Source organism: Manacus vitellinus, unplaced genomic scaffold, assembly GCF_001715985.3.
Source record: "Manacus vitellinus isolate BGI_N305 unplaced genomic scaffold, ASM171598v3 scaffold_24_pilon, whole genome shotgun sequence".
NCBI lineage: Eukaryota > Metazoa > Chordata > Aves > Passeriformes > Pipridae > Manacus > Manacus vitellinus.
The window spans coordinates 233,791-260,521 of record NW_021939798.1 but is presented as its reverse complement, the minus strand read 5'-3'; the positions used below and the strand labels follow the sequence as shown (position 1 = coordinate 260,521).

Here is a 26,731-nt window from a genome sequence, read left to right as displayed (position 1 = left end):
CTAGTTGACCTCTCCTTGGCCTTCCCAGGCCATGCTGTAGAAGATCCACCCAGCAGTGCCAGCTCCTTGCTGCTGCCATATATTGTCACCTGCAGCTTCTTTCCTGTCCAGTCTCACTTTGGCCATCACCTGTCCATGCATGGCTCAGCTGGATAACAGGAGAGGGGCTGCTCAAAGGGAACTAGACAGATTTGTACATTAAATGACTTGTTGTCTATTAGCACAGAAAGGGAAAACAAATGTGTATTTTTCTGAGGGTGATTCCTGGGCTCCCTGTGGGTGTATTGTCCTTGTAGGTATGCCCATGTGCATGCAGCCATGTGTTCTAGATGGACTTTCTCACTCAGAACAGACACTACTTCCAGCTGGCTACCCACAGTCTTTGGCACCTGCTGGGAGGGTGGTATTTCATTTCCCCTTTCTTGGTTGCTCTTTCAGCACCAGGTCTCTGCACCCTTGTCAGATAGTGCTGAATGCTGTCACAGGATTGCACACCCCTGAGAGCACACAGAGGAGGGAGCACAGGAAAGGGGTAAACTCACTGGGACCATGCAGAGCTCAGGCAGAGTGAGAGGTAAGAAGGCTGGCAGCTGGGCTGTCCTTTGCAGACTGTTCTCACCCTGCTGCACAGCTGCCACTCTGCAAATCCCTGCTGTCAAAGGCTTTTTATTCTCTTTCTTGCTAACCACTCATCAGGGCCCTACTCCCATGCTCTTTCCCCACACTGAATCTAAAAACTCGCCCATCTTTCTTACCCTTCCTACTTCTTATAGCTTCCCTCCTCAGCCAAAACCCGCTGGTAGCCATTGCCAAGCACTCCCTGAGCTGCTGCTTTGCCAGGGAGTGAGCATCGTCTGGGTAGGATCTGGACCAGACCTGATGCCACGAGTCCCACACTAGCCACTACATGGGCCAGGCTCAGCTGCAACTCAGCACTGTGGCTTCTCCCAGTCTGGCACATGACTCTGTGTACCAGACATGCGTTGGGAAGGAAGGGAGAGGACTGAGCTGCACTGGAGTTACTCAGATTTTTAATTTCTGGCTTGACAGCCCCTGTTTTGAAGGGGTCTAGGTGGGATTCACAGGTCAGAGAATTTCTCTTCCCACCCATTTTGGTCTCTCACACAGCACCAAGGCAGAAAACATCACCCAGTCTGTCTCCCTGGGTCACGTATGCTTCAGAAACAGTTTGTTTTTCTCTCATTTAGGATACTGGCAGAGAAAAGTATACAAGTCCCAGAAGGCTTATTCTCTGCTAACACGGTGCTATTCATGGATATTACCTTAAAGCAAAGTCCTGGACACATGCCTGCACCACAGCCAGGGACCTGGGCGGGAGAGGAGGGAGGGTTTTGGCAGCTGTGGATCTGGCTGGAGAGCAGGCAGAGCTGGGTGGGAAGCATACACACTGTATTCCAGAACTAAATGGAAGAGAAAGGGGTGCAAGCTCTGGGACAGCTGGCCATCAGGTTCTCCTGGTCACAGCCACAGTGGGTTGGTAGAAAAGTGGCAGAGATGGCATCCAAGGAAACAGCAGCTGCATGGAGATGCTGAAGTTTTTTAGGAGGAAGAAGGAGTGAAGAAGACTTGCATGGCACAGAGGAGACTTATTAGGGCAAGGAGATTTTTAAGACTGGGAAATATGAGAGCTGTCCTGCTAGACTGGCATGTGGGTATGTGCTGGGCATATCTCAGCCCACAGCTTCAACCTGGCAGTGCTCTGAGATGCCCTGATACTTGGCACAGGCACAAGCACTGTCCTCTGTGGGGACAAGGGCTGGTGTCACAGGAGGCTGGAGCCAAGGCCAGTGCCTGGAGCAGAGGAATGGCACAGCAGGGCTGGAGGGCAATGGCACAGGCAGTGTGGTGCCCGCAGGGCCACCCAGGGGGGGTGACTTGTCCCCATCAACCATGTGCCATCCAATTCAGCCCAAGGGGAGCCGTGCTGGTTGCCATGACAACAGAGACTGGTCATATGGCCTGTTCCACTTTCTATATATAAATCTGTTTCACAGTTTATATGACTCCATGGAAACCAAATGTTGAGCAAGAAAGATTGCATAAAAATGAAAAAAATACAGAATGACTCAAAGTATGAGGGAGAGAGAGGCTGCGGGTAGTGCTGAGGGGTTTGTGAGGGGCCCCGGGCCTTCCCCTGAGCCAGGACACAGGCTGGTGGGGGCATGCCCGTGCCCGGCCTTGGAAGGGTCTCTGAGAACTTCTCAGTGCTGAGATCTTTATGCCAGACTTGGGATGGATATGAGTGTTGGTGTTGGCATCCCTGTCACCAAAGGTCTTCGTGCACATCTTTCACTTAGCAAATCCTGTTTGCAGCATCAGCTGAGGTCAAAGACAGACCCTACTGCACCATACAGCACATCCCAGTACCTGAAGGGGCTCCCGGGCAACTGCAGAGGGACTTTGGACAAGGGCCTGGATTAACAAGGGGTAATGGCTTCAAACTGACAGATATTAATTATTAGAAAGAAACTCTTCCCTATGAGGGTGGTGAGGCCCTGGCACAGGTTGCCCAGAGAAGCTGTGGCTGCCCCATCCCTGGAAGTGTCCAAGGCCAGGTTGGAGCAATCTGGTCTAGTGGAAGGTGTCCCTGCCCATGGCAGGGGGATGGAATGAGGTTGGTTTAAGGTCCTTTCCAACCCAAACCATTCTGTGATTTATGATTCTATGTCTACCTTTTCTGCTCCATACCCTGGGACTGACACACACCTTTTCCAGGTTCAGTGTTCATACAAATGGCAGCTAGACAGAAACATAAGCTCAGTAATATCAGTGCAGAGAAAGCCTTTCCCCACAGGACAGAGGCTGTTCTGGGCTAGGTTCATGCTGTGGTCGTTTTTACCTTCTTTGTCCTTGTATCGTTCCTTAGAGGGAGTTTCCCCTGCATATTTTGCCCAGCTTTCTGTCCAAGATGATCCTCCAGCACTGGGCAGGACACTGCAGGGCAGCTGCTCAGTTGGGCTATGTGGCCTTTCCTTGTGCTTCTGGGTCTGCAGCAGAAGCAAGTGTGACTGAGCCGGTGCCAGCAGCAGGTGAGTGTGCTGACACTGCACTCCAGTCCTTTCCCACACCCAGATACTCCTCTTCAGTTGCTCCAAGGCTGCATGCTCTGCTGAAACAGGATCATAAAATCATAGGAGTATTTAAATTGGAAGGACTTTTGGAGGTCTCTGGTCCAACCCCTTGTTCAGAGTTAGATCAGACTGCTCAGGGCCTGAATATTTGGGTTTGGGATTGTTTTACTTTTCCTTGGGTTGTGTGTTGGAAAGTGACCCTGGGCTGAGCTCTGCTGGAGCACAGTGAAAGCTGACACATCTTCAAGGGAGCTTAGCACAGATGTTTCCTCCCCAGGACCCCTCTTTGAAGGAGAAGGGGGATTTCCTGCAGTTTGAAAATGGGAAGTCATTTTCCTCTATTGAGCAAGGCAGAACTTGCCTCAGGGGGTCAAGTCAGCCTGCGTTGAACTGATGTGTGGAATCCCCTGTTGCCTCACTTCGCTGCATAAAATCTTGTTTGGCTTTTTTCCACCATTGGGAGGGGATCACACTGCCAGGTGGTCTTCCAAAGGAACAGGATGAGTTGGGCTGCTATAAACTTGTTTAAGAAGACCAAGAAAGAGAAGAAAAAGAAAACAGTCAGAAAGTCAGAAGAGGAGGAGTGGGAGAGGCACCCCACTGCCTCCCTACTGGCCATTCTGCCCTCTTCTGAGCCAGCCCAACCAGGCAGCAGGTGTCAGGGCTCCTACAGGCAGGCCCTGGCTGCTGCTCTTCTTTGCATGGAACATCTGGGATGTCTGATTCAGTTGTCCTTCTCTTCAGATATGCTTCTAGACCATCTGTTTTTAGCAGCCCAGAGATGAAACGCTGTTCCCTGGTCAGGGTTGTGATGCTGTGGGGTGGCTCTCCTGCCCACATGGGTTGTCCCCCTCTTCCTGACATCCTAATCCAGTACCCATGGATGCAAGGGAAGGGGCACAGATAGTGGTCAGATTCATGTGCCCTGCCCTAAGCAGCCCATCCTTCTGCCTCTTGTCAGTGCTGCTGACCTGGACTAGGTGAGTTAATCCCACAGATCTGTTCTTATTCCACATGCTTACCTTTGCCACCTCTCTGTTGCATGGTTTCGTGCTGAAGAGCTTCAGTGCCTTTCTGCTTTGAGATGTCTTTTGCATTTGCTGCTCATTTCTGTTTCTTCTCCGCTGTGCATTTATCAGAAGAATCCTATGCCTGTGTTTCTGAAGACAGCAAATTAAAACCATTGTTTGTCATATAGAATGCGACCTGTTGGGTGGCTGGCTCTTGTCTACCCCTGCATTTACCCCTGATACATGGAATTCTGATTCTAGGAAATCTTGTAGGAGGGAAGTGCTTGTGTTGTTGGATTTGAATGTTTTGAGAGACACTTTGATCCCTTTTCCAGGCATCAAACACAGATGCAGGAGGATTTCACTGGGGTTGCATGTCCTCTGCTCTCACGTTGTTCAAGTTTCCTGTTTTCTCAACAGTGTATTGCAGACATCCTTTTTGTGTCCAGATCTGCCTGTCCACCACCACGGTGAGAGCAGCTGGTGACACTCCCAGAAGTGACAGTGAGAGGAGTGCTCTGAGCATTTCTCAGCTCAAAGGCACTGTGGGAGTTGGAAGGTTTGGAAAGCAGAAGAGATTGCAAGCTCACCCAGCCTGAGCTGGGGCAGGGGTTTCAGGGTCCTGGCTTTTTCTCTTATTGGAATAGAGAAGAACTTACAGAAAGAGTCACTTAATCTCGATGGAGGAACTAGAAGTGCACAGCTCCCTGGTAAACTCTTTCACTTGATACTTACCCTCATGATCAGCAGATTCTTTTCAGTCCAACCCTGTCTAGTTTCAACTTCCAGTGCCTGTCTGCTGGTCTCTCTTTGCTGGTTCACAATGCTCTCTGCTGATAGGGAACCTCTTCTCCATACAGATGTCCTCTGTTGGGATTTACTGTTCTCATAAACTATCCTGGCAAGAATTCTCCTAAAATAGGAGCAATAAATAGAAGTAATAGCCCAGTCTTGCTGATCTGTCTAAGGAAGAGATGTCTCTATGCACAGGTCCCTCTAAGCACTTTCTTGTTATATATGGCTGGGCACAGGGTGTACCCTGGTAGGAGCTGGGTTTGGTAGAGCTCTGAAGCCTGTCTGGTGGTGCTGTGCCAGCTGTGGAGCTGTGCTGGATGTGGAGCTGTGCCAGATGTGGAGCTGGGCTCTTGAACACCATCTCCCAGTTACCTCCCCTCCCTGTGCAGTCTCATGGCCCCTGTCCTTGGTGTGTCCCTGCAACAGGATTGCCTGTTATCACATGCCAGCTTAGCCAAAACTTCTCCCATATGGGTGTACAAACATGGTTCCAGTTTACTGTGCTGATATAAGAAGAAGGAACTGCAGATAGTCTGGCTGGGATGATTGTATCTACCGAGAAAAACAGAGCAAGAAAGTCTCTCCTTTTCCTCAGATCTCCTCTTTTGGCAGAGAAGGGACAGTGTGCTGCCTCTATGGCCTCTGTGGCACTCTCACGCCTGAAAGGATGCATGCGTGTGCCATAACTATGAGGTACTTAGTCTGTGATGCATTATAGAGCCCAGTCCTACATGCATCTATCCCAAATCCCATCATCCCACATTATCTATCCCCTGGGCTCCTACACAATGAGCGTAGAGCTTATAGTGATATGACAAGGGGGAATGGCTTTAAACTTAGATTTAAATTGGATATTAGGAAGAAATTCTTTACTGTGGGGGTGGTGAGGCACTGGTACAGGTTGCCCAGAGAAGTTGTGGACAAAGCCAGATTGGACATGGCTTGAAGCAACCTGGGATAGTGGAAGGTGTCCTTGCCCATGGCAGAGAGTTGGAACGGGATGATCTTTAAGATCCCTTCCAACCCAAACCATTCTATGATTCTATGATTGTCTACAGGCAGGGTGGTGGGAAGACCTGCATGAAGCCAAGTTTTGTTTCTTCTTCAGTTTCTCCCCTATGCCATTTTCAGTTCCTCTTTCCCCCCCAGAGCTGCTATAGGAATCGGAGTTCAACTGTTGTTGAGAGAGTATTGCACTGGGACAAGTTAGGGGCTCTAACACAGAAGTGGTCCCAGCATTCAGTGGATCTTCCTCTGCAGTCTCCATGGGATGATAAAGTCCAATCTAATAGTGAGCTGGTATTTAGGATCACATTCCTTTCTAAATCAAAGAGAAGAGATTCACACATCCATACTCCATGCTGTCTTGACTTCAGCTAAGTTAGTTTTCTTCCTAGTAGCTGGGTTTTGGATTTAGTGTGAGAATAATGTTGATAACACACTGATGTTTTAGTTGGTGCTCAGTAGTGATGACTCCTAAGTCAAGGACTTTCCAGTGTCCCATACTGTGCCAGCAAGGAGCTGCACAAGGAGTCAGGAGGGAGCATGGCTGGGACAGCTGACCCAAAATGGCCAAAGGGATATTCCACACCATAGATATTCCACACTGGGCACATCATACCCAGTGTATAAAATGAGGGGGTTAGCTGGGAGGGGCTGAATGCTGCTGGCAGACAGGGTGGGCACGGGTCAGCAAATGGTGAGCAATTGTACCGTGCATCACATGTCTTTCTTAGGTTTTGATTCCTCTCTCTTTTTCTTATCTGTCTGTTCTTTGTTATTATCATCATCATTGTTATTATTATTATTATGTTTTTCATTATCGTCTTTTATTTTAATGATTAAATTGTTCTTATCCCAACCTATGAATTTTACCTTTTTTTCTGATTCTCCTCCCTATCCCAGGGATGAGAGGCAGTGAGTCGGTGGCTGCGTGGTGCTGAGTTGCTGGCTGGAGTTAAACCACAACACACGCACATACAAGCAAACTATTTCCCCATTGCTTTCAAGAGCTTCAGCATTTGGCAGTGCTGATATTTCCCTTATATATTCAGTTCTCTTGACCATCATTGATAGAGATCGCTGTGCTCATGGCACTTCTTGACTGGTGAATCAGAAGCAAAGGTAAAAGTATTAGTAACTAAAAAATATAGTATTATCAATTGCAAAACATAATGCTTTGTGTGCTTTTTCAAGTGATACACATTTTGGCAGGGACTACAGCTAAAACATTGCTCTTTACACTATTTCCATCCAACATTTGTAGCCATGGCACCTGTCTGTGAAAGACCTCTGCTTTTCCTCCAGTTGGTCAGGGAGACATGAAGCAACACTGAAAATGTGACTCAAAGGATGTAGGGGCAATTTAGAGCTTCCCTTAAGCATACTGGTAGTGTCTGTCCTTGCAGGACACTGGTGCTGACTGTGCAAAATGGAGGAATACCATGGGCCCCTAAAGTGAGCTGAGCCTAGCTGTGACCTCCTGGGCACATGGGATTGCTCTAGGATCACATTAAGAAGTAAGGGTAGTGGGAATGGAGGGACTTCAGTTCCAGAAGGGAAAATATGTGTTAAGTACAGAAATGGTGAGTGTGCAGCAAAAATGTGTGAAATCTAGATCTTCTGAAACAGAACCCAGGGTTGGATTATCCCAAATTCTTCTTTAGGAGGCTTTCATGCAGAACAGAGATATTCTGGAATAACTTTGTTATTTTCAAGGCCAGAGATCCATGCAGGGAATATAAGGGACCCAACCTGCTGCCATATCCTTCAAGAGTTGGTATACTGCTACTGCAGAGTTTACTTTTCCTCAGTGTGCTTTAGCAGACAATAACAGAGGACCATTAGCCCTGTGATGGAGAGAGTTCAGGAGTTCAGGATTTGTTCCAGCACTCTGCTATCCAATGGAACATGCTAGGAGAGAGACTAGTTTTATGGCTCAAAAAGTAGCTTGGGGCTACCCTGTTCCCTCTGATATTACTTTCTCTGCATATCTTAGCAGCCTGGAGAAGAGAAGCTTTGGGGTGACCTCATTGTGGCCTTCCAGGAAGGGAACCTGCAAGAAAGATGGAGAGAGACTGTGAATGTAATGCAGTTGCTTCAGACCTGCCTCCCACCATGTCGGAAGGCATTTCCTGGATAGAGACTAGCTTCTGTGGGATAAATATTCAATTTAACATATTTTTCCTTCTTATTTTGCATTTCTTCCTTTGAAGACAATGGAAACAAACAGAGAGACAAAAGAGAGTGCCTCACATGCCTGGTGTGCCATAGGGAATATAGAAAGGTGAACTGGAGCTCCCTGGGTGTGAGCCAGGAGCAGGCTGTTGTCTCCATAGCTGCAGCCCTGTGGGGTTGCAATTGGCAATCTTTGGCCATCCACTTTATCTCCTGGGTGAAGAGACCGGGTTCACGCTTCCTTTGTAATGAAGCCCTCTTTGCCAGTCTCATATCAAGCAGCTGCTTTAAATCCCAAGCTACCAAGGAACCAGTAGAATTACTTGGAAAAGGGAATAATCCAAGTGATGCGATGTAGTGCAGACGATTACCTGCACTTCAGCTTCACCTCTTTCTTTTCCCGCACCCTGAAGCTAAACTGAAACTTGAAGCTGAGTTGATGAAGAGATGTACAGCTGAGATGTGGCACCTGAACCCTTGTAGCAGTGTGTGTGTGCCTGGAGAACAGGTGGCAGCCTGGTGCTCATCTCCTGCTGTTCCTAATTATATGGATCACTCTTAGTAATCTGGATCCTAATGGTCTTGTATCTGGATGATATGGATCCAAATTACATTAGATCATTGTTAATTACATGCATTATTAGTATACAGTCAGCATCCTGATAAATTTACTTCAGCACTCCTGTAGGCTGAATGGCTCTGCAGTCTTGGAACTGTCTGAAGGTGATGGTGCCCCTGTAAAATAAATTGGGAATGCACTTCCATGACCAGTGCTTTTGACCCACCGGTATATCCACATGAAGGTAAATGAGGACCAGGTGCCTGCCTCTCTCTCTCAGACACTTGATCATTTTATGCTTTGCATTTTACTGCTTAATGAGAGCCATTTTCTTGGACAAGTCCAGGTGCTCTTGGGACATCAAATACAGAGGGGTTCATTTTTGTCCCAAAGGGTGGTCTGTGTAGTCAGTGCTTCAAGGGACTGTTGCTTCATGTTCTGGGTGAAGCTAAGACAGATGAGGGGAGAAATGGACTGAAAGTCTTTGAATGTATTGGAATCTCTAGAATGCCAAACCACATGGTGGTCCCTTTCCAGATGTGTGTCTGGTTAGACTTTACATTATCTTCATATTGACTTAATGGTTGGGTTTTTTCATTTCTCATCAGAAACCCGGAAAGGCAACTCCTCAGCCAGGAGAAGATACCTTGAATGGCCACCTTCCCCCCGGCTGGCAGAGCTACATGTCTCCCCAGGGCCGCAGGTACTATGTGAACACCTTCACAAATGGTAAGTGAGGGTGGGGGTTCAGTAAATGTTTCAGCCTAGCAGGACAAATCTGCTGCAGGAAATCGTCTTTCAAGTTGATTTTGATGACAAAGTAGGCCCAGAGCCAAAGGAATTAATATGACCCTGGCACCATGTGGAAGAAAATAATTATAAGATCTAGTTTTATGATCATCTGTCATCTTAATTTTGACCATCAGAAGACATCTGAAGCATTTACAAAAGACAGAGAATGTAAAGTAGAAATACCCCCATCATTAATGTTTTAGAATTTGAAACACTGTTGAGGATATAATTTTTTCCACATTCCCTATTTTCTTTCCCTTTAGCTGGAGATATTTCTGTGTCTATAGATACATACATGTGAAGTAGCTTGATAGAACTAAAGCACTAGCACTAAAGCACCACTGAGCAAAACAGAAATAGTGAACTGGTCAGACTCAGCTTGCCCATGAAGACAAGGGAAGAAAAACAAATGTAATGGGACAGCACAGACAGAGTCTTCAGTTCTGTACTTGTGTGTTTTATTCACTGTCATGTTGGTAGAGAAGCAGACTTAACTCACGATCTTATCAACTGCTCAAGACCTGTCAAACTTGTACCACCTCTGGCTTACCTAAGACTCTGTGTCTACCTGCTTTTCTCATCATGAGCTCAAAGCAGCATTGCAAAACAGGGACTTGTGACCAGCAAAAACCAGGTTTCTTTAGCAAAAAGAATGCCAGAATGACAAGGAAGAAGAGGACAGTTGTTAACAACGGAGTTACAGCCATCAGAAATGACATTCGCATTACTCTTCCTGGCTTACAAGGAGAGCCATGGGCTGTCCCAATGCACCTCATGGTCTGTTCTGGGACTGTGTTTTATTTCAGAAGCCCTTGGCCTGGAACTTGGCCAAGTCATTATTTACCAGATTTCAATGCATGAACACCTTGTAGGACCCTCCCTCCAGAAAGCACATTTCAATTTAACCCTACCTTTGTTTTCAAGCACAGTCTGCTCTGGCTGATGGGCAGCATCCTCTGCACAGCTGAGGAGATCAGCAGGAGTTAGATACCCCATCCCCACTGCAATCCAGAGGTGGGTGAGGAGAGGAGGTGATTAAACTCAGTCCTAAGACATCATGGGAATGGACCCTTACTCACTGGGTTGAGGCCAGATAAAAGCAGTGAGAGGCAGAGACTTTTTTATGTGATAAGAGCTCTTGCCACAGGGACCCTACCCCAGAAAGGTGGGTGGCCTGGACTAAGTTTCTCCATAACGTCAGGTAGCTTTGTACTTTCCTCATAAAAGTTACAAGAAATGTAACAAGGGCCAATAGCCACATTGTGCTTGGGAGCTCCAGGCCAGGAATCAGGAGAGCAATTTTCTCTAGGAAGGGATGATAACCCTGGCACAGGCTGACTAGGGAGGTGGTGGAATCTCCATCTTTGGGAAATCTCAGAAGCTGCCTGGACAGAGCTGTGGCTGATCTGTTGTTAGCAGTGAACCTGCTCAGAATGAATAGATGGGCTGAAGACTTCCAGAGATCACTTCCAACCAGTCTTTCCCTGGAGAATGCCCAAACCTTTGGTTGTGGTCTCAGCTACTACAATGGAATTGTTGTGCAGCAGGAAATATGGTTCTCAGAATAACAGCATGTAAGAGAGGGTAGAAGTGGGATTTCTGTATTCTGATCTTTGCTTTAGGGAGCACCTATTCAAATCCTGTTTAGATGAGAATCTTCTCACTAGAGTAATCCTCAGCCCAACTGGCTTTGGAGTTATCGCGTGCTCTTGTTTCCTATTCTGGGCATAGGGAATTTCTGAGCATTTCTGAGCCTCCCATACTTCCGCGAGGGCTGTAGCATTTCACGAGACAATAGGAATCTCCTGCAGCATGTACAGGGGCACTCTGACCCCTCGACTACTTCCAGCTTAGTTAGCGTTCCTGGCAAGCTCAGTTGCTCTCAGCCTGTTCAGTTAGAATATGCTGCTGCCTCAAAGTCTTCTAGTTGTGTAGAGACTGGTTTGTGCTAGTTTATCGTCTTGGTGATATCACTTGAGAGTATTTTTGCTCTAGTTGGGCTGTATGGCATGATCAGACGGATCTCAAATGCCTGTGCTTCCTCAAAGTGGATTATATGCCAAAAAAGTATCACCTGTGGTGTCATCTAGGCTTCAGACAAAGCAGAATGCAACCTTCAGACCTCTCTGCTGAAGTGTGTGATGAAGCCTTATCCAGTCCTGCCATGGGCAGCTGTCTGGACACTGTTTTGATTTAATCTGACTAATTGGCTTTGACTTTTGATCCTGCAAAACTTGTAGTTCAGGACTATCTGTAGGCTCATGTTGGTCAAATCTCATGTTGATGCACTTTCTTCCTTGACTGTGCTGCAGAGTTGGACCTACTGAGACATGCAGTCACCTTAAAGTCAAGTTTGGCATGTGAGGCTATCAGTGGGATTGCACTTTGACACTCAAGATGTATTCTAAGTCAAAGACAATACACTATAAACCTGCAGTCCCCATTTTTCCTGTGGTAGAGCTGCATTGGCATGGGTAATGTTTACTGCCAGTCTCAAAGACTGGACAGCTCTCTGACTGCACCTGCTGACTTGTCTGAACTGCTTATTTGTCCTGTCACTGCTGCAGCTGCTGCTGGGAGTACCAAGATAAACAGTGGCAATGTTTGGCACAAGGATATGGTGCCAGCAGACATCTCTGTCCCAGGGTTTCATGGGCCTCCATCCTGCTTTGCCTCCATAGCACCATTGTTTCAGCAGCAGGAGCCAGGTCTCTTCTCCTTCAAGGTGCAGATGTACTCCTAGGATGCTTTCTCTTTACCATAGCTATCACCAGATGATGAAAGTATGCTGAAGCATTTTAGAGAGGTATCACTGTCTAGTGACACTCAGAGGTCAGGTGAAGCCAGTTGGCTAGCCTTCAGTGTGATCCATGCAGTTAAAGGTCTGCTGCTCATCATTACCCACCAACAGCAGTTGATGCAAAACTCTCAGTTTGTAAGGTCACAACCACTTCTCAGATCTCCCAGGAACCAGGCAACTCTTTTACTGAGAGGGTTGATCGAAAAGTGTTTCTAGACCTTCTCCTCCTATCTGAGGAAGACTTATTTGCATCTCCAAGGGAGTGAAGGCATCCTTATTTTAATGAAGACAAATGACCAGACTGTCTCTTAGATAAGGAATGAATACTGTGAGATTCAGAGTGAAAGATTAAATCTGTCTGAAGCCCCTTAAAAGGGTTTGAGAAGTATCCTTCTCCAGCCAAGAATATGTGTTCTCATGCAAGGGCTCCCCTTAGCAGATGCAACAAGGCACAAGGTGTGCTTGGAGAAGGAAGCTCTGTGTAACACCCTGCCAGGAGATGATTGCACTTCAGAGCAGTAAGGGAACGAGAAAGAACTTTCTGGTTATTTTCAGTATAAGTTGTTTAATTGTGATTCTCTTATTTTTTTTTCACTTCTGGCTTCCACACGCATCTGTATCTGCTTTGCTGAAAACAGATGTTGCGTATAAAGTATTTTATTAGAATTGTACAGTAACATAGCTGCACTGGAAGGTGAGTTCAGGGCAACTTAGATAACAGCAAGGCACTGTTTCATGAAGGTTAGGGTAGATGTTTCAGTGGAGGGACCTCAGACAGTTCACTGTCTGCTCATCCCTACCAGGGCCTTCTGCTGCGTTGAGTAGCAGGAGCAGTGGCTCAGAGGGGTGAACACTTTGACATATCGCAAAACACTGGGACACACTGGGCTGTAAGGGTTTCCAGGGACCCTGTTACACTGCTGTACACTGAAAAATGAGGTTTTCTTCTTCTCCATTTGGAGCCTTCTGTCAAAGAGGACTTTGGTTTTCAGTTCCAAAGTGGAAGGAGGTTCTGACTTCAGAGCAGATTAGGCATGTCCCTGTGTATATCTTGGCTCCCATTGTCAGGATCTAGAAAACTTCCTATTCAGCAAGAAGAGACATGAAACTGTCGTGGAAGGGTCCTGTATCTGTCATCGACCAAAGCTCCTCCCAGGCTCCTCTGAAATGCTCTACGGAGTTTGCATCCATTTCCAGGTGCAGAATCTGAATGTGGATCAGAATCACTGTGCCGAATCAAGGGTGTCTTCTCCAGGTGCTGAAGTACCAAATTGTCCAAAGAGACTGTACAACTTCAGCTTTTGTTACAGTGGCTTGTACTTTAAGTAGCCTTTTTTTTAATAAATATGACTGTTTATTCTTCTAGCTTACAGCAAGTCTCTCTAGCTGCTGTGGAGACTGGTTTTATGCATTTTTCCCTTCTTATTTTAAATAACTTAGAATATCCTTCCTATCAAAGCTTTTCTGTATTGTTTTCTCTGTGCTTCTCCTCCCTACTGAGGCTAAGCCAGGCAGTGGAGCTGAAGTAGAGGTAGGAGGCGCTCTACTTCTACTCTAACATGTGGAAATTTGAGAGGAGAAACTAATAATAATTAGAAGCAGCACAGAGCTGTCCAGTGGACTGAGGGGGAGGGAAGGAGGAAGGCAGGAAGGAAGGAAGGAAGGAATTCCTCTCCATGACAGAGCATCCAGCAGTATCCTCAGCTCTCAGCTGGAGCCTCCCCAGAAGTTCCTTCGTGCTCTGCCTTGCGCATGTGCTGTGTGCACCCTGGGGATCCTGTCCAGCTGCTTCCATCCATGGATGCAGCTGCTGAGCCCCCACTAACAGCGTCCTACTGCCCGCTGTTTCTGATTCCACTTTTTCTAGAGTCCAGAGGCATGACCCCAGTCTGGACCTGCCACTAAATGCAGTTAGTGCAGTAAATGCTGGAGTGTTCCACTCTGGCTTTTCCTTTAGGGCTACTGTTAGACAGCAAACATAGCACTGCATTTTAGGTTGAACAGCACTCTGCAAGGTCTCCTAGAACCCACAGATCCATACTCTTGCTTTCTTTTTATACATATCCCTTAGGCATTGCTATCATGCATCCTCTCTTTGGTTGTCCCTTCCATCATAGGCCTCTCATGCGTGAGGTGGAAGACAGTCACACAGCGGTTTGGTAAGCATATGTGGAAGCTCTAGGCATTGGGTTCACTGTCTGTTCATGTAAATGATGTATTTGGACATCCTCAGAGTGGCATGTCCTTCACATGCAGCACTCCAGCTGTCCTGGGTGCCCAACCAGTTGCCTTGCCAGTCAGTGGGAGGCATATTCCGGTGCAGAGTGAGGGGATTCATCCAGCTCAGGACTGTGGTGGAGCCCTGGGTTGGGTGAGAGCACAGCGCAACATCCTTCTACCCCACTCTGGGGCCTTGCCGGCACCCACTGTCTTTCTACGGAGGGGATGCTATCAAGAGCAGCCTTTCTTGGCAGGTTCGTGGTAGTTTTAGCACCTCCATCGTTGAAAAGCAAGGGTGAGAGGAGGTATGGGCCTTCTCATGGGGCAGGACTGTGGCTAAACATTTATCCAGCCTCTGGCCAGGGTCTGTGAGCAGGGCCCTGCATGAAGGAAGGACAGTTCATTGATTAGGAAAAAAGGTCTTAAAAGCAGCAAAGGCAGTTTGAAAGCTGGTTGGAGGGAAAACAAAAAGGGGACCATAGTTAAATTATAGTAAACTCATGCAAAACTGTTTGGCAGATCATTCTCAGAGCATAGTTATCAATGGTCCCTTGTCAAAGGGTAGTTGGTACTGAAGGGAACCCCGCAGTGATCTGCCTGAGAATTCCTTCTAGTCAGTATTTCCAGTAATGAATGGCATGTTGACATTGAGAGCACTTACTCAAACAATAACTTTTAGCTGGAGCTGGGAAGAACATGGTGTGCTGCACAGAACAGGCTCAGAATTCACAATCACACTGGAATAGGATGCTGTTCAGTAAAGATGCACTTAAGATCAGAGATTTCATCGGAAATAATTAAGTGACAAAGACAGGCAATGGGACAGTTTACAGACAAAGATGTCAGGGCTCTGGAGGATCTAAAGCTGAGTGCAAGCCAGCAGTGTTGTTCTAGTACAAACCAGCTAGCATTTTCCATTATATAAATAGGAGTGCTGTCTGTGAGGCATGAAGTAAGCCTCCAACTTTACAAGGAAATTATAAAGCCTCAGCTGGAATATTTTATCTTGTTTGGACTCTACACTTCAGGAAAGATGGTAGTCAGTTGGATAAAGCCCAGAAGAGAGTAGAAAAATTATGGGAAATGTGGAATACATAGCCTGTGGGCAAATGCTGAGAGATTGGGGGTGTCTGCCCTGGGAAAGCAAAGATGTGGATGAGAATGTGAAGGCAGGCTTTAAGTGCATAAAATGCCGTTAGGGAGAAGACTGTATGCAATGCCTGTCATCACTAGAAGATGCAGTAACACACTTCAATTGCAACAACTAACCCTTCCAAGCTCTCTGAGATAGCGGAGTGTGGGAGTAGGGAGTTGCCTGGGAGTCTGTGTCACTGGAGGTCTCTAAGAGCAGGTTACGCAAAACCATGAAAATTCATGTTTGCCTTGCTCTGGGGCACACAGCAGGGACAGAAATCCCCGTCGAGCCTGTTTTTTCAGTCCGTAAAGCCTAAACTATATGAAAAATATTTATCAATGTAGCGAATGACAAATGTCTGGGACTCATATGGGAGTTGTTCTTTATTTGGTATCTTTATATTTCCCCAATTTTTACATTCAACACATCTAACTAGGCTCTTGTCACTCATCTGCTGGTTTACTTTTTCTGGTTGTCTAAGTCGAAGAATCTTAATGAGTTCAGAGGAACATTTAGTTTGCTTCTTTTCATGTGCAGCTCTGTTGAATATTCCCACTATGTTTTGGGACAGGTCCTGCTCCTCCCTGGACAGTCCTGCCCTCGAGCTTTCCAAGGAAAGGCAGGATCAGCCAGGAATGCAGCAGCAGACAGACTCCACACCATGCAGTCCCAACGGCTGGGATGGGAGTGTGGCTGGGAGCAGGGAGGGGACACAGTCTTTGAAGAAGGTCAGCAAGCAAAAGCTGTACAAGTTTTGGTGGAGCTCTGAGCGGCTCCCCAGCAGCTCAGTGTGTAGTTCTGCTCCCTCCTCCTATAGACAAGAGGTGTTGGGGGACCTGTCTGTCCAACAACTAACCTTTTGGACCATGCCTGGTGCTGCATCATCTCTACCTCACCATTTCCTTTCTTCGTCATGCAGTGCAGAATTCTTTTTTTTGAATGAAATAGGTTTTGGTTTTTTTCTCTTTGTGCTTGAGCTATTCATAAATCTGAACTCAAGTATGTGCTCCCTTTCCTAGGGAGGGAAATGGGATTTTAGGACCAAGTAACATTTTGATTCTTCTGAGCCTTCAAAATACAACAGAACCCTCCCTTCTTGTGAGGCATTGCTATTATTGTCAGCTGTTTCCAGCAGTTAGTGTCTTTCCACATTATGATTATCTGCCTGTGTTATCCATACATCTTACCTGACCATAATAATATTTCCACCATGTGAGTTGTTGTGTGGTCTAATTTTCATTGTCTTTACATGGAAAACATAAGGAATTGGTTTTTAATAAGAAAGAAAAAGAATTTATGAGACAGTGTTCTTATGTGGGAAAAAGAAGTTAGGAAAATCAGTAATGAAAGAATTGGGGTGACTGTGGAACAAACAGATTTCCATAGGTAAATAAGCCAGATGACAAACAGCACTTTCCTGTCTATCTCCACTTGGTGGTCCCACCAGATAAGCACTCCACATTTATTATCCTTTGAAACAGGTTCAATCCTAAAACCATTGTGAAGGCCTCTGACCTGTATACAATCTGCACAATGAATCCCAAGACAATTTCAATATACTTTAGGTTTTCTCAGTATGACCTTGCTGAGGAAGTTTGAGTCTGCACCAGTTACATTATAGCTGAATGCCTGGCATCTGTCTTGTGCAACATCTAGAGACATCCCAGCTTGTCATGTCAAAACATAAGAAAGAGGAGTGAGATGGCGAGCCACTCTCAAACGTCTGGCAGATCCTTCCCTGTAGCACTTATGGGCCTCATTGTGCATCATTAATTCTGCAAGGAGCGCTGTGCCGTCTAGAAGAAGAGTTGGGATCCCTCTACCGGGATTTGGAGGGTTAAGTGCCTGTTTGCACTCTCTTTTGAGAACTGGCACTACATCAAGCAAGGATAATGAGCTGTCAGGCTTCTGCCACCAAAGTCCAGAGCACTGACTGGCCTCTTGGATACTCACTGCCCTTAGATAGGTTCCACCGTCTCTGTTGCTGTCTGAGCAGGGTGGAGTTTGATTCACCTGACAAGGTACCAACTGCAGGGTAGACAACTCCATTTGAACAGGATCTTCCAGTCTTACCATTTATCCATGAAAAGAAACAGTTAGCTTTACCTCTCAATTGTTTTCCTGATGTAGGTGTCTACTATAGCTAACATGAACTTTGCCCTATAAGTGCCAATCTCTCTTCATTGACTTTAGGGAGAGCCTCAGTGACAATACCTATTCCCCAGACAGGTAAAGCTGGCTCTGGCATGAACCTCAACAAAGACCTGAGCTCACAGCCAAGAACTGAAGGAGAACTTAAGAAATTTCCTCAGTTTCCCTGTATGGGATTATCGCCCCTTACTGCTCCAGAGAAGTAAGCTGTGATGGTGTCAGCAGGCACAGAGAGGGCTGAACAAACAGCCTCTTTGTGTCAGGTCATATGGTGAACACACCTCCCTTCACATCCAAAATATCCACCCTGGCTTTCTTTCCCATCAGTGTGTAGGATGAATGGGACACCTGTAAAATACCACACCTCATTTCTACAGTTCCAGCTGTATGTTCATGCATCCACACATCTGCACATGTACTCCTACTTCAGAAGAGGGGCATCTCTTTGGGGGAGGTTCAGTGTCTGGAAAGCTGCAGTGTTCCTGGGGGGCTACCTGAATAGCAGGAGCTGGAAGGCCAGGCCAACAGCTCTGCAAATCACAGAGTCATAGAATCGCAGGATGGTTTCAGCTGTAAGGGACCATAAAGAACATCTCATTCCAATCCCCTGTCATGGGCAGGGATAACTTCCAGTAGACCAGATTGCTCCAAGCCCTGTCCAACCTGGCCTTGAACCGTTCCAGGGATGGGGCAGCCACAGCTTCTTTGGGCAACCTGTGCCAGGGCCTCACCACCCTCACAGGCAAAAGTTTCTGTTTTACACTGTAAAGACCAAGGCAAAAGTATTTATCCAGAAGCAGGAAGTCTTGACAGGTTGTCATGGTTTGAGATAGCCCCAAGAAATATGACCTGCTGGCATCCTAATGATTGAGGAAAGAAATATGTGTTTAGATACCTGCATTGCATAAGTCCTAATAATAACCCAGGAGCCCCCATGGAACCTGGAGGGAGGCAATGGAAAGGAGAGGCAGGTTCTGCCAGTACAGCCTCGGGGATGTCCCAGGGAGGAGACCACCTTCCCCATAGCACATTTGGCCTCATTCAAGGTAGCCAAAGCATATGGCTTAGAGCTGGCCAGAGCTGCAGCTCATTGTTACAAAGCTGTCAGCCCTACAGAAAGCTTCTCTACGTGATAGAAACTACTAGGTCTGAGCTATGCCAAAATGCAAAAATGCATTTTGTGTGCAGTTTGTTTGAGCAGAGAGCAGAGAGAGGGGGGTGATACTTTTCTGCTCCTATTGCAATGAATGGGAGACCAGTAGTTACTCTGAGGAGGGAACAATACTACTCTGCCTTAGCTATTTTACCCATCAAGTTTTAGATGTTAAAATCTCCTCCTAGCCAGTGTTTGGCTCTCTCCAAGCCCATGCTTCCGTTCTTTCTCCAGTCACAGCATCACCCACAGGCACACAGCACCTTGCACTACCATAAGCCCTCTAGGACATGTGCTCAGTCCATGTTTTCCCACATCCACTGCATAGCCAAGGGAAGAGGAATTGGTTGTTTGAAGTGTATAAGCAGCTTGACCCCCTTGTCCCCATCTCCTGAAGCTCCCGCTGTCCTGCAGAGGAATCCGGGGCTGTAGCCGTGGTGCTGGTGACTCTGGGTGAGAGGAGCATGGTGTGCAGCCCACCCTTCCCTGGCTGACTCCCTCCCGTGGCCAAGAGGGGTTTTTAGGGGTGGCTGCTCCTGCTTCCCAAGGTTGGGGGAGCATGTTGGCAGCTGGACGTGATGGCAGCTGATGGACTGAGGGAGAAGGGGGTTTGTACATCCTGACAGGGGGGGGTTAGGGGTCCTGTTTGCAGGCCAGGGGAAGAAAAGCACAGACAGATTGGAGAGAATGTAAGTCACCCTTATGCCCAGCTCCCATGCTTCCTTTGAGCCAGGCTGGCTGCCCATTTAATTCCCCTATTTGCCTCAGGAAAAATATGAACACAGGCTATTTGTTGTTCCTCCCTCACCAGAACTTTGCTGCCCTTTGTGTTAACTTTACCCCAGCAGACAGTGGTGGGCTTCATCTCTTGAGGCCAGCTGCCCACCACCCTCTCCTTGGGCTTTCAGGTCAGGCCTGATGTTGACCTGTTTGAACAATTGTGAAATAAGGCCTCCAGAAGCTGCCAGTTTTCTTGTGACCTTCATATTTCAGGTGAGCTGTCTTGAGTCCTTGATAAATGTCCCAGTGCTTTCTGCACACTCCTCCATCTCCACCTGTGACTCTGGTGAGGTGATGTTGTGTGTGATCTTCCTAAAGAAAAGCCAACTGGTGTTTATGTGAAGTGCTGCGGGCCCCTCAGGGCCTGTGTCCTTGTCACCATCCAGCTGAGATTGCCTGTGTCTGGCTGTGCAAAGGGGTGTCCCTGTCCGTCCCCTTCCAAGACAGGTACCATTGCAGCAAGTCAGTGAGAAGCTTTGTTGTTCTGCTGGAATTTCAAGAAATAAATGTCCTCAGGCTGCTCTGTGTTGCAAAATCACTATGTGGGAAGTTTTCAAAACCTTTCATGTAGTGAGCTGATGGGAAGATTGTGAACAGGAAGAAATCCTATCTGGGAGAGAGGGAAGATAGAGAGAGTGTGGACATCTGCATTCAACCCTGAGCACATCTGGACAATCTGTGGGTCTTTTGGAGGTAGGTGCTGGTAAGGTGAAATCATTTCTGCCCTGGAAATCTCTTACCTGCCAGTTCCTGTGAAATAACTATGTTTACTTGCCTGCTGCTGTTTTGGGGGTTTGGCAGTGGGCTTCTAACCCAAAGCAAGAAAAATAGCACTGTTCTCCCCTGCCTGCATTTCCTTACAGGGCTTCATATTTGGTTCAGGTAGTGTCAGAACTGCTGGCAACTCCCTGCAGAGCCTCTCCCCTTTCCCAGGGTTACACTGACATCATCTGAAACATATTTCAGAAGTAACTCCCTAGTATGACATTTTCTCATTGACAATAGTTGTAGTTCTTTGTAGTGACTGAAACTGAGAGGATACATGAATGCATGGGCACAAGTGATGGGGAAGGACGTAAAGACCTCGGGTAGAACAAGTAGAGGGGCAGAGAAGGTGGGAAGCAGGCAAGGTGGAAAGGTGAAGATGCTCTCCAGTCTCTGAAAGGTGTAAAGAATTGTGTGCTTCACATAGCCTCTTAAAACCATCTTCTGAGCATGGACAATACTTACCCATCTTTAAGACAGCTGGGGTGAGCAATCTCCTCTGCTTTGACACCCCATTAATCCTCTTTTCAGATATGAGACTGTTGTAACGCTGAAGGGAGCGGACAGAGCAGATGATACCGCACATAACCTGGATCGTAAAAGAACAAGAAAAAGCTTCAAGCCTGCTTGGCAGGGGTGCCCTTTGTATGTTTTCTGAAAGGGGAACCCTAGGATCACACTGCCCTGCTGAGTTCAAAGCACCACGTGCCCAGAATGCACAGCTACTATGTGGTTAACAAGTTGCTCAGTGTCTGTGGGAGGGGTTTACAATTGTGTGTGGGTGGTAGATTCATCAGGAAAATATTTGATTATGCTGAAGAAATTCTGTGATGGGCTGCAGCTGTAATACCTCTTGCATTAGTCAAACAATAGCACTCCAACTACCTTGTCTGTCACATTAAAGATGATTTATGTACTTATGACACTAGTGTGTGTGTGGCTTGCTGCCACCTTGCTTTCACAGCTGAGGTTAACCTAAGATGATGTGTTCTTATTTCCAGCCTTTTCTTGTCTGTGGTGTTAGGTCCTTCCCATTTACTAAACAGTTTTCTGTCTCCTGTAAAGCAGGAATTCTGCTTTCACGTTGCCTTGATTCTAATTAAGGTCCATATATTCTTATAATGACAAATATCACTAGTAAAATGCCACCTGCAACAGTAAGTTCTGGCGCAGTCCTGAAATGTGTAGCTAAAAGTGGTCATTTCCTTGAAAAGAATCTTAAGTCCAGCACTTCAGAGTTTTAGGAAAATTTTCGTGATATGCCTGAAAATATGTATTACATAGTATCCTCCTGGTATCACCAGTCAGCTTTTCTGTTTCTGTACTCCTGGGTGCCCTTTCCATCATATCCTAATCTACCCTTCACCTTTCTTCACTGAAGTTCCTAACATCCTATGGCTGGTGAGCATCGTCATAGAATCACAGAATGGTGTAGGTTTGAAGGGACCTTAAAGGGATCTCGTTCCAAATCCCCTGCCATGGCCAGGGATGCCACCCACTACACCAACTTGCTTAGGACCACATCCAGCCTGGCCTTAAACACTTCCAGGGACGTTCTTTCCATTCAGCATGGTGCCGTCTTTGTCTTGCAAGTAAATTTCTCAAACCAGTATCTGCTAAAACATGCAGGTCTGAGTGGTTAAGCCCTAACATGTCGAAGGCCCTCTGGAATCCACAGCTGGAAACTCCACCAATCTTCATCCTTCTTCTTCCTCGTCCATGGCTGCTGTCATGAGCAGTGCCTGGCACCGCTTGGGCAGGTAACAGTGGTTGTAGTCAGCTCGTATGTGACACTGTTGCCATTAGGACACTCACTGGGTCAGAGAATATGCACGGAGACTCAGAGGGACTTCTGCATGTTTTGAGGTTCTCCATTAGAGGCCTAGGGCCCTCCTGATTCAGGACAGCAGCTCCTTCGTCCTTGTGCTCCCACATTTTGGTCCAGTGAGCCTTGCAGTAGTGAATCCCATATGGGTCACCTATAGCTGTATCATCTCAAAAGGCCCAAACAACCAGCTCATGCATGAGCCTCTGAACTGCAACACGGTCATCTGCACAGTGGCCTCACAGACATGGGCCTCCCAGGACCCTGGCCTTTACCTCCATCCTTATACCTAATGAAAAGAGACAAGAAAAGTGGGCAGAAGTGACCAATGCAAATCTCTCTGCACCTGCATCAAACATGAGAGTCAAGCTCACAAGTGCTGAAAGCAAAGTACCGGGTACTGCATGAACTAGTTCAGCTGGAGTTGCGGTGTCAGAACTGAAATGCAGTTCCATCCCACAGGCAGTTCAGTAAAAAAGAGACTGAGGCTGCCATACAGCTTTTAACCTCAGTCCTGAAAGACACACCATGGAGACAGGCACCATCCAAGAGTTCTTGAATTCTTCTGTCTGTGTGTTGAACATAGAGGTGCTTGTTGCACAGGAAAAGCTGCTGGCAAGAGCCCTCACTTGATCTTTCAAAATGATTACTGGGACCTGTGCCATGCCCTTCTTTTTGCAAACACCATGTGACAAAAGCAAAGCTTTCATTGCAGGCTTAGCAGAGATAATAATGCTATTTCCAGCACTTTGTGAGACACACTTTGTTCTTCTAGGTTTTAGGCCACTTTACCAGGACAGGTTATTATATCACCTTTTAGCTAGGGCATCCTGTAGCAGAGGGAAACCATTACTAGAAGTTTTATCTGTATGAGAAAAAACATGTAATAAAAATGCTTGACATCTCTTTTGTGTCTCCATAGATGACTTACTCTGAGCTGCAATTCATAAGTTTAGTTGGAGTAGGGGTTTACTGTAGCTGGTGAGGCATGAAAAAAACCCATCATCACACAGACCAAATCCTTCCAAGTTTCTTAACTAACTCAGAGAGATAGAAAATATTAGACAGTAGGCTGTGGTTGTATTCCTTCTATCCACTGATCTCCCACATTGGGTCCAGCAAGTAATCGAAAAGAGTCAAGAATTGTCTGCAAGTGGTGAAATTCCTCACTGCTTTTCAGCACTACGGCACTGGTTTTCTTCACAGAGAGAGTCACTGTAAGGCATCTGCCTTTGCTGAGCCCCGGGCTGACACCTGCACCCCAGCTCTGAGGTGTGCTGGGCAGGAGCTCCAGGAACTTGCCAGTCTAGCCAAATTATTGGGTCATCTCTCTCAATGAAATAGCTTTCAGTTCACTTTGAGGTCACTTTCTAACCAAGCAAAGATAAAATTTCTTGTTTATTCTCTGAAAATAAAGAGCTCAAGATTTGGTTGGTAAAGGTTGGAATTAATTACAAAATGACCAACTGTAATTAATAGCCTTAGTGCCATCCTTAGCTAGAACTGTTCCAGGCTGTGCTTGGGCTGTCAGGATGGATGTACTTCCTCTGGAGAACTGACCACTCTCTGACCATTCACCCAATTGCCTTCCCTATTCACAACAGCACCAGTGAAAATGCAAATATCACTGAGTGATCACAGAGCAGAAAATTCTCCTACTTAGTCTGTCATCTTCCTCCAATCCTCCAGTGAATTGCAGTATTACGAAAATTGCTTTCATATTCTTGATTGAGGTCTAGCTTACAGTGGTGCAGTAGGGAGGTTTCCTTTGCACCTGGTGCTTCTCAATTTAATCCTTTTTATGTGATTACAATGCTTAAATATTATGTGTCTTAGGAAAGAATAGTTGAGCTTGCAACATCATAATGTTCCAGTGCTCTCAGCTGTGGCATTGCATAGAAGCTGTGAGACAAAAATGTGCTCCCACATTTTGGTTCAGTGAGCCCTGCAGTACTGAATCCCATATGGTATATTATAGGGTCTGCAGGAGGTCAGGTCTGGTCTGAGTCAGTTCTGTAAACTGATGCAGAGGTGAGGCCTCCTCATTCCAAGAAACAAAATCTCCTTGTGCTACTCATCGTCTGGAACAAGAGGAAAACATTTTCATTGTACTCTCCTCTGCTTCAAAAGTTTTGTATGGTTCACACCAGTCTCAGGGCACTGCAAGCGATGTTCCCTCCTTACATGTCCAAACCCCCATGCTCCACTGGCCATTCCTTTGGGCTCTTTTCTCCCACACACAATATCAAGAGATGAGGTGTCATGAAACCCCAGTTTATCACAAATGTCAGGAAGATCTTAGCCAGAAAGGGGATATGAGGTGCAGGACCCCTGACAGGTCTCTGCTCCTGGCTGGTGAGGTGAGGTTGGGAGTGTCATGGCTCTAGGCAAATGGGAGGTTTTGGGCTGGGAGTGTGGTACTGTGCTGTTAAAGGAAACCTTTCCAAAGCAGGGCTATTTGCCCTCCCCTCTGACTCACAAGGCCAACCAATCAGGCAGGCCCCAGACCTTGCTGAGAGCCTATGGAGATGCAGTGGAGAAGCAGAGGAGGGCTATGGAAGGTTTGCAAATTGCACATGCAGGTGTTTCCTCTCTGCCATTGGCAAGAGCAAAGTGAACCCAAAAGAGATGATGTAAGGCTGTGGAGACTTGTTCTACCCTTCTGCAAACGTGACTTCTAGTTCTTCTTGTTTTCAGGAACAGTTTGGGAGAAGTTTGCAGGGTTTCTTCTTGTGGCATGGATGAGGGACATGTTCTGTTGCTGTTATTCATCCTTGTCTGTGCATGTTCATCCTTGGCCTGTGCAGCCTGCATAGCTTCGGGTTATTCAGGGCAGAAACTGGGTTTGGAGCTGCTCAGCATCACAAATTTATTGCTCTTAAAGCCAAAACAAGCTCCAAACCTATTTACAAAGCCATGAGTTAGCACCAGTAGTTGGGAGACACGTGGCAGCTGCTACAGATCCTTAAGACCAGGAAAGGTCTGCACAGTAAGGAGACTCGGAGGTCCTCTGGCTTGATCTGCCCCATTCTTGTAGTTTAGACAATGAAACTGTGGAGCATTTAGCTCCTAAAATAGAACTACACATGACACTATGGAAGAGGTACTAAATCCATTCCTGAAAGCAATATAAGCACACTTGTGAGGGATTGTGCTGGAACAGAAAGCCTTGATGTTTGGCTGATGTTGTATGTTCAGACTGGAAAGCAGCTGCTTTGACCTCAGTCCTACTGGATTCATGGAAAGAGGACAAAAAATTTCTTCTTCATTACGGCAGATTAGTTGGATGGGGCCTTAGGCTGCCAGCCCCATTACCTGCGAGGTGAATGCCCTTCCCCCCGGCCCCGCACGTGGCCGGCGACCCCGCAAGGAGCCCACACAAACCACCAGGGAGGGACGGACGAAAGAGGAAGTTTATTGTGGGGAAGGGGTTTATAAGGCTTTTAGGAGGGTCAAAAGGGGGCCAATCCCAAGTTCAAGGGCACACAGAAAAAACCAATCAGGTAAGGGGTCAACAGCCAATAGGAAGGGGTTAACAAGGACCAATGAGAAACACCTCAGGACACCTTCCCAGGATACTCCTGTATGAGAGACAAGTCCCTCACAGGGGGTGTCGGGAAGAAGAGGCAATGACCTTGCAGAAAATGCAAAAAGTCATTTTGAAACATGTTTAAACCACATTAAAAACTTCTGTTTCTATAACATTTGAGCTGTTTTCTTTTTCTTCACTAGTCCATCTCTGAGAGGACTTCTTCCATCCTGCATATGGCAAATCCATTGCCACACTTCATATGCTACACTTTGATCCCAAAAATCGTCTGCCTCAAGACCTCCTCACGAACTGTGTTTCTTGACTAACATGACATCCCAAAATGTGTGGCTCTCTGAAGGCCTGACACATCATGTCATTTTTCATTGTGCCAAAGAGATGCAAAGTGAACTTTCTTCCCCCAAACACCAGAGGTTTTCACTTTCCTTTGGTAGGAAATGTTTAACCACATCTGTGAAAACCCTCTCTGGTTCCATTGGCAAGTGTAGCTTGGATCATGTAACCATTTTAACTCTTACTACGTCATTTCAGTTTGCACAAGTGGTTTTCTTCTGCCTTACTGTTCAGTACCTAATTCCACATGGTTTGGTTTGGAAGGCACCTTGTACCAGCCTCTGCAGGGGATAGCTGCAGGTGTCCCATGGGCAGGGACACCTTGCACTTAGACCAGATGGCTCCAAGCCCTGGCCTTGAATATCTCCCAGGGCTGTAGGACTTCTTTTTGTTGACAAACCTCCTTCCCAGTCCAGAGGGTGACAAAGAAGCTACTAGTCATTCCTTCCCCTCACCAACTAAATTAACTAATTAACATGTGGCTGATTAGAGAGGGCAGAACTTGTTGGTGTTGGTCTGCCAGCGCTAAATTGCGCTCTTAGAGTACAAGGCTTTAGCTTGACTCCAGCATGCTCTCTGGAAAATTGGGAGGGA

The 26,731-nt window shown here is 46.7% G+C and overlaps 1 protein-coding gene across 1 annotated transcript in view; it reads left to right on the top strand.

Annotated features, from left to right (window-relative positions):
• Positions 1–26,731, top strand: part of GAS7 (growth arrest specific 7) — a 106,865-nt gene that overhangs the window by 27,385 nt on the left and 52,749 nt on the right. Inside the window, exon 2 of the mRNA XM_029960025.1 lies at positions 9,242–9,362. Coding sequence (XP_029815885.1) covers positions 9,242–9,362 — 121 coding nt within the window. The remainder of the gene's footprint in view (positions 1–9,241; positions 9,363–26,731) is intronic.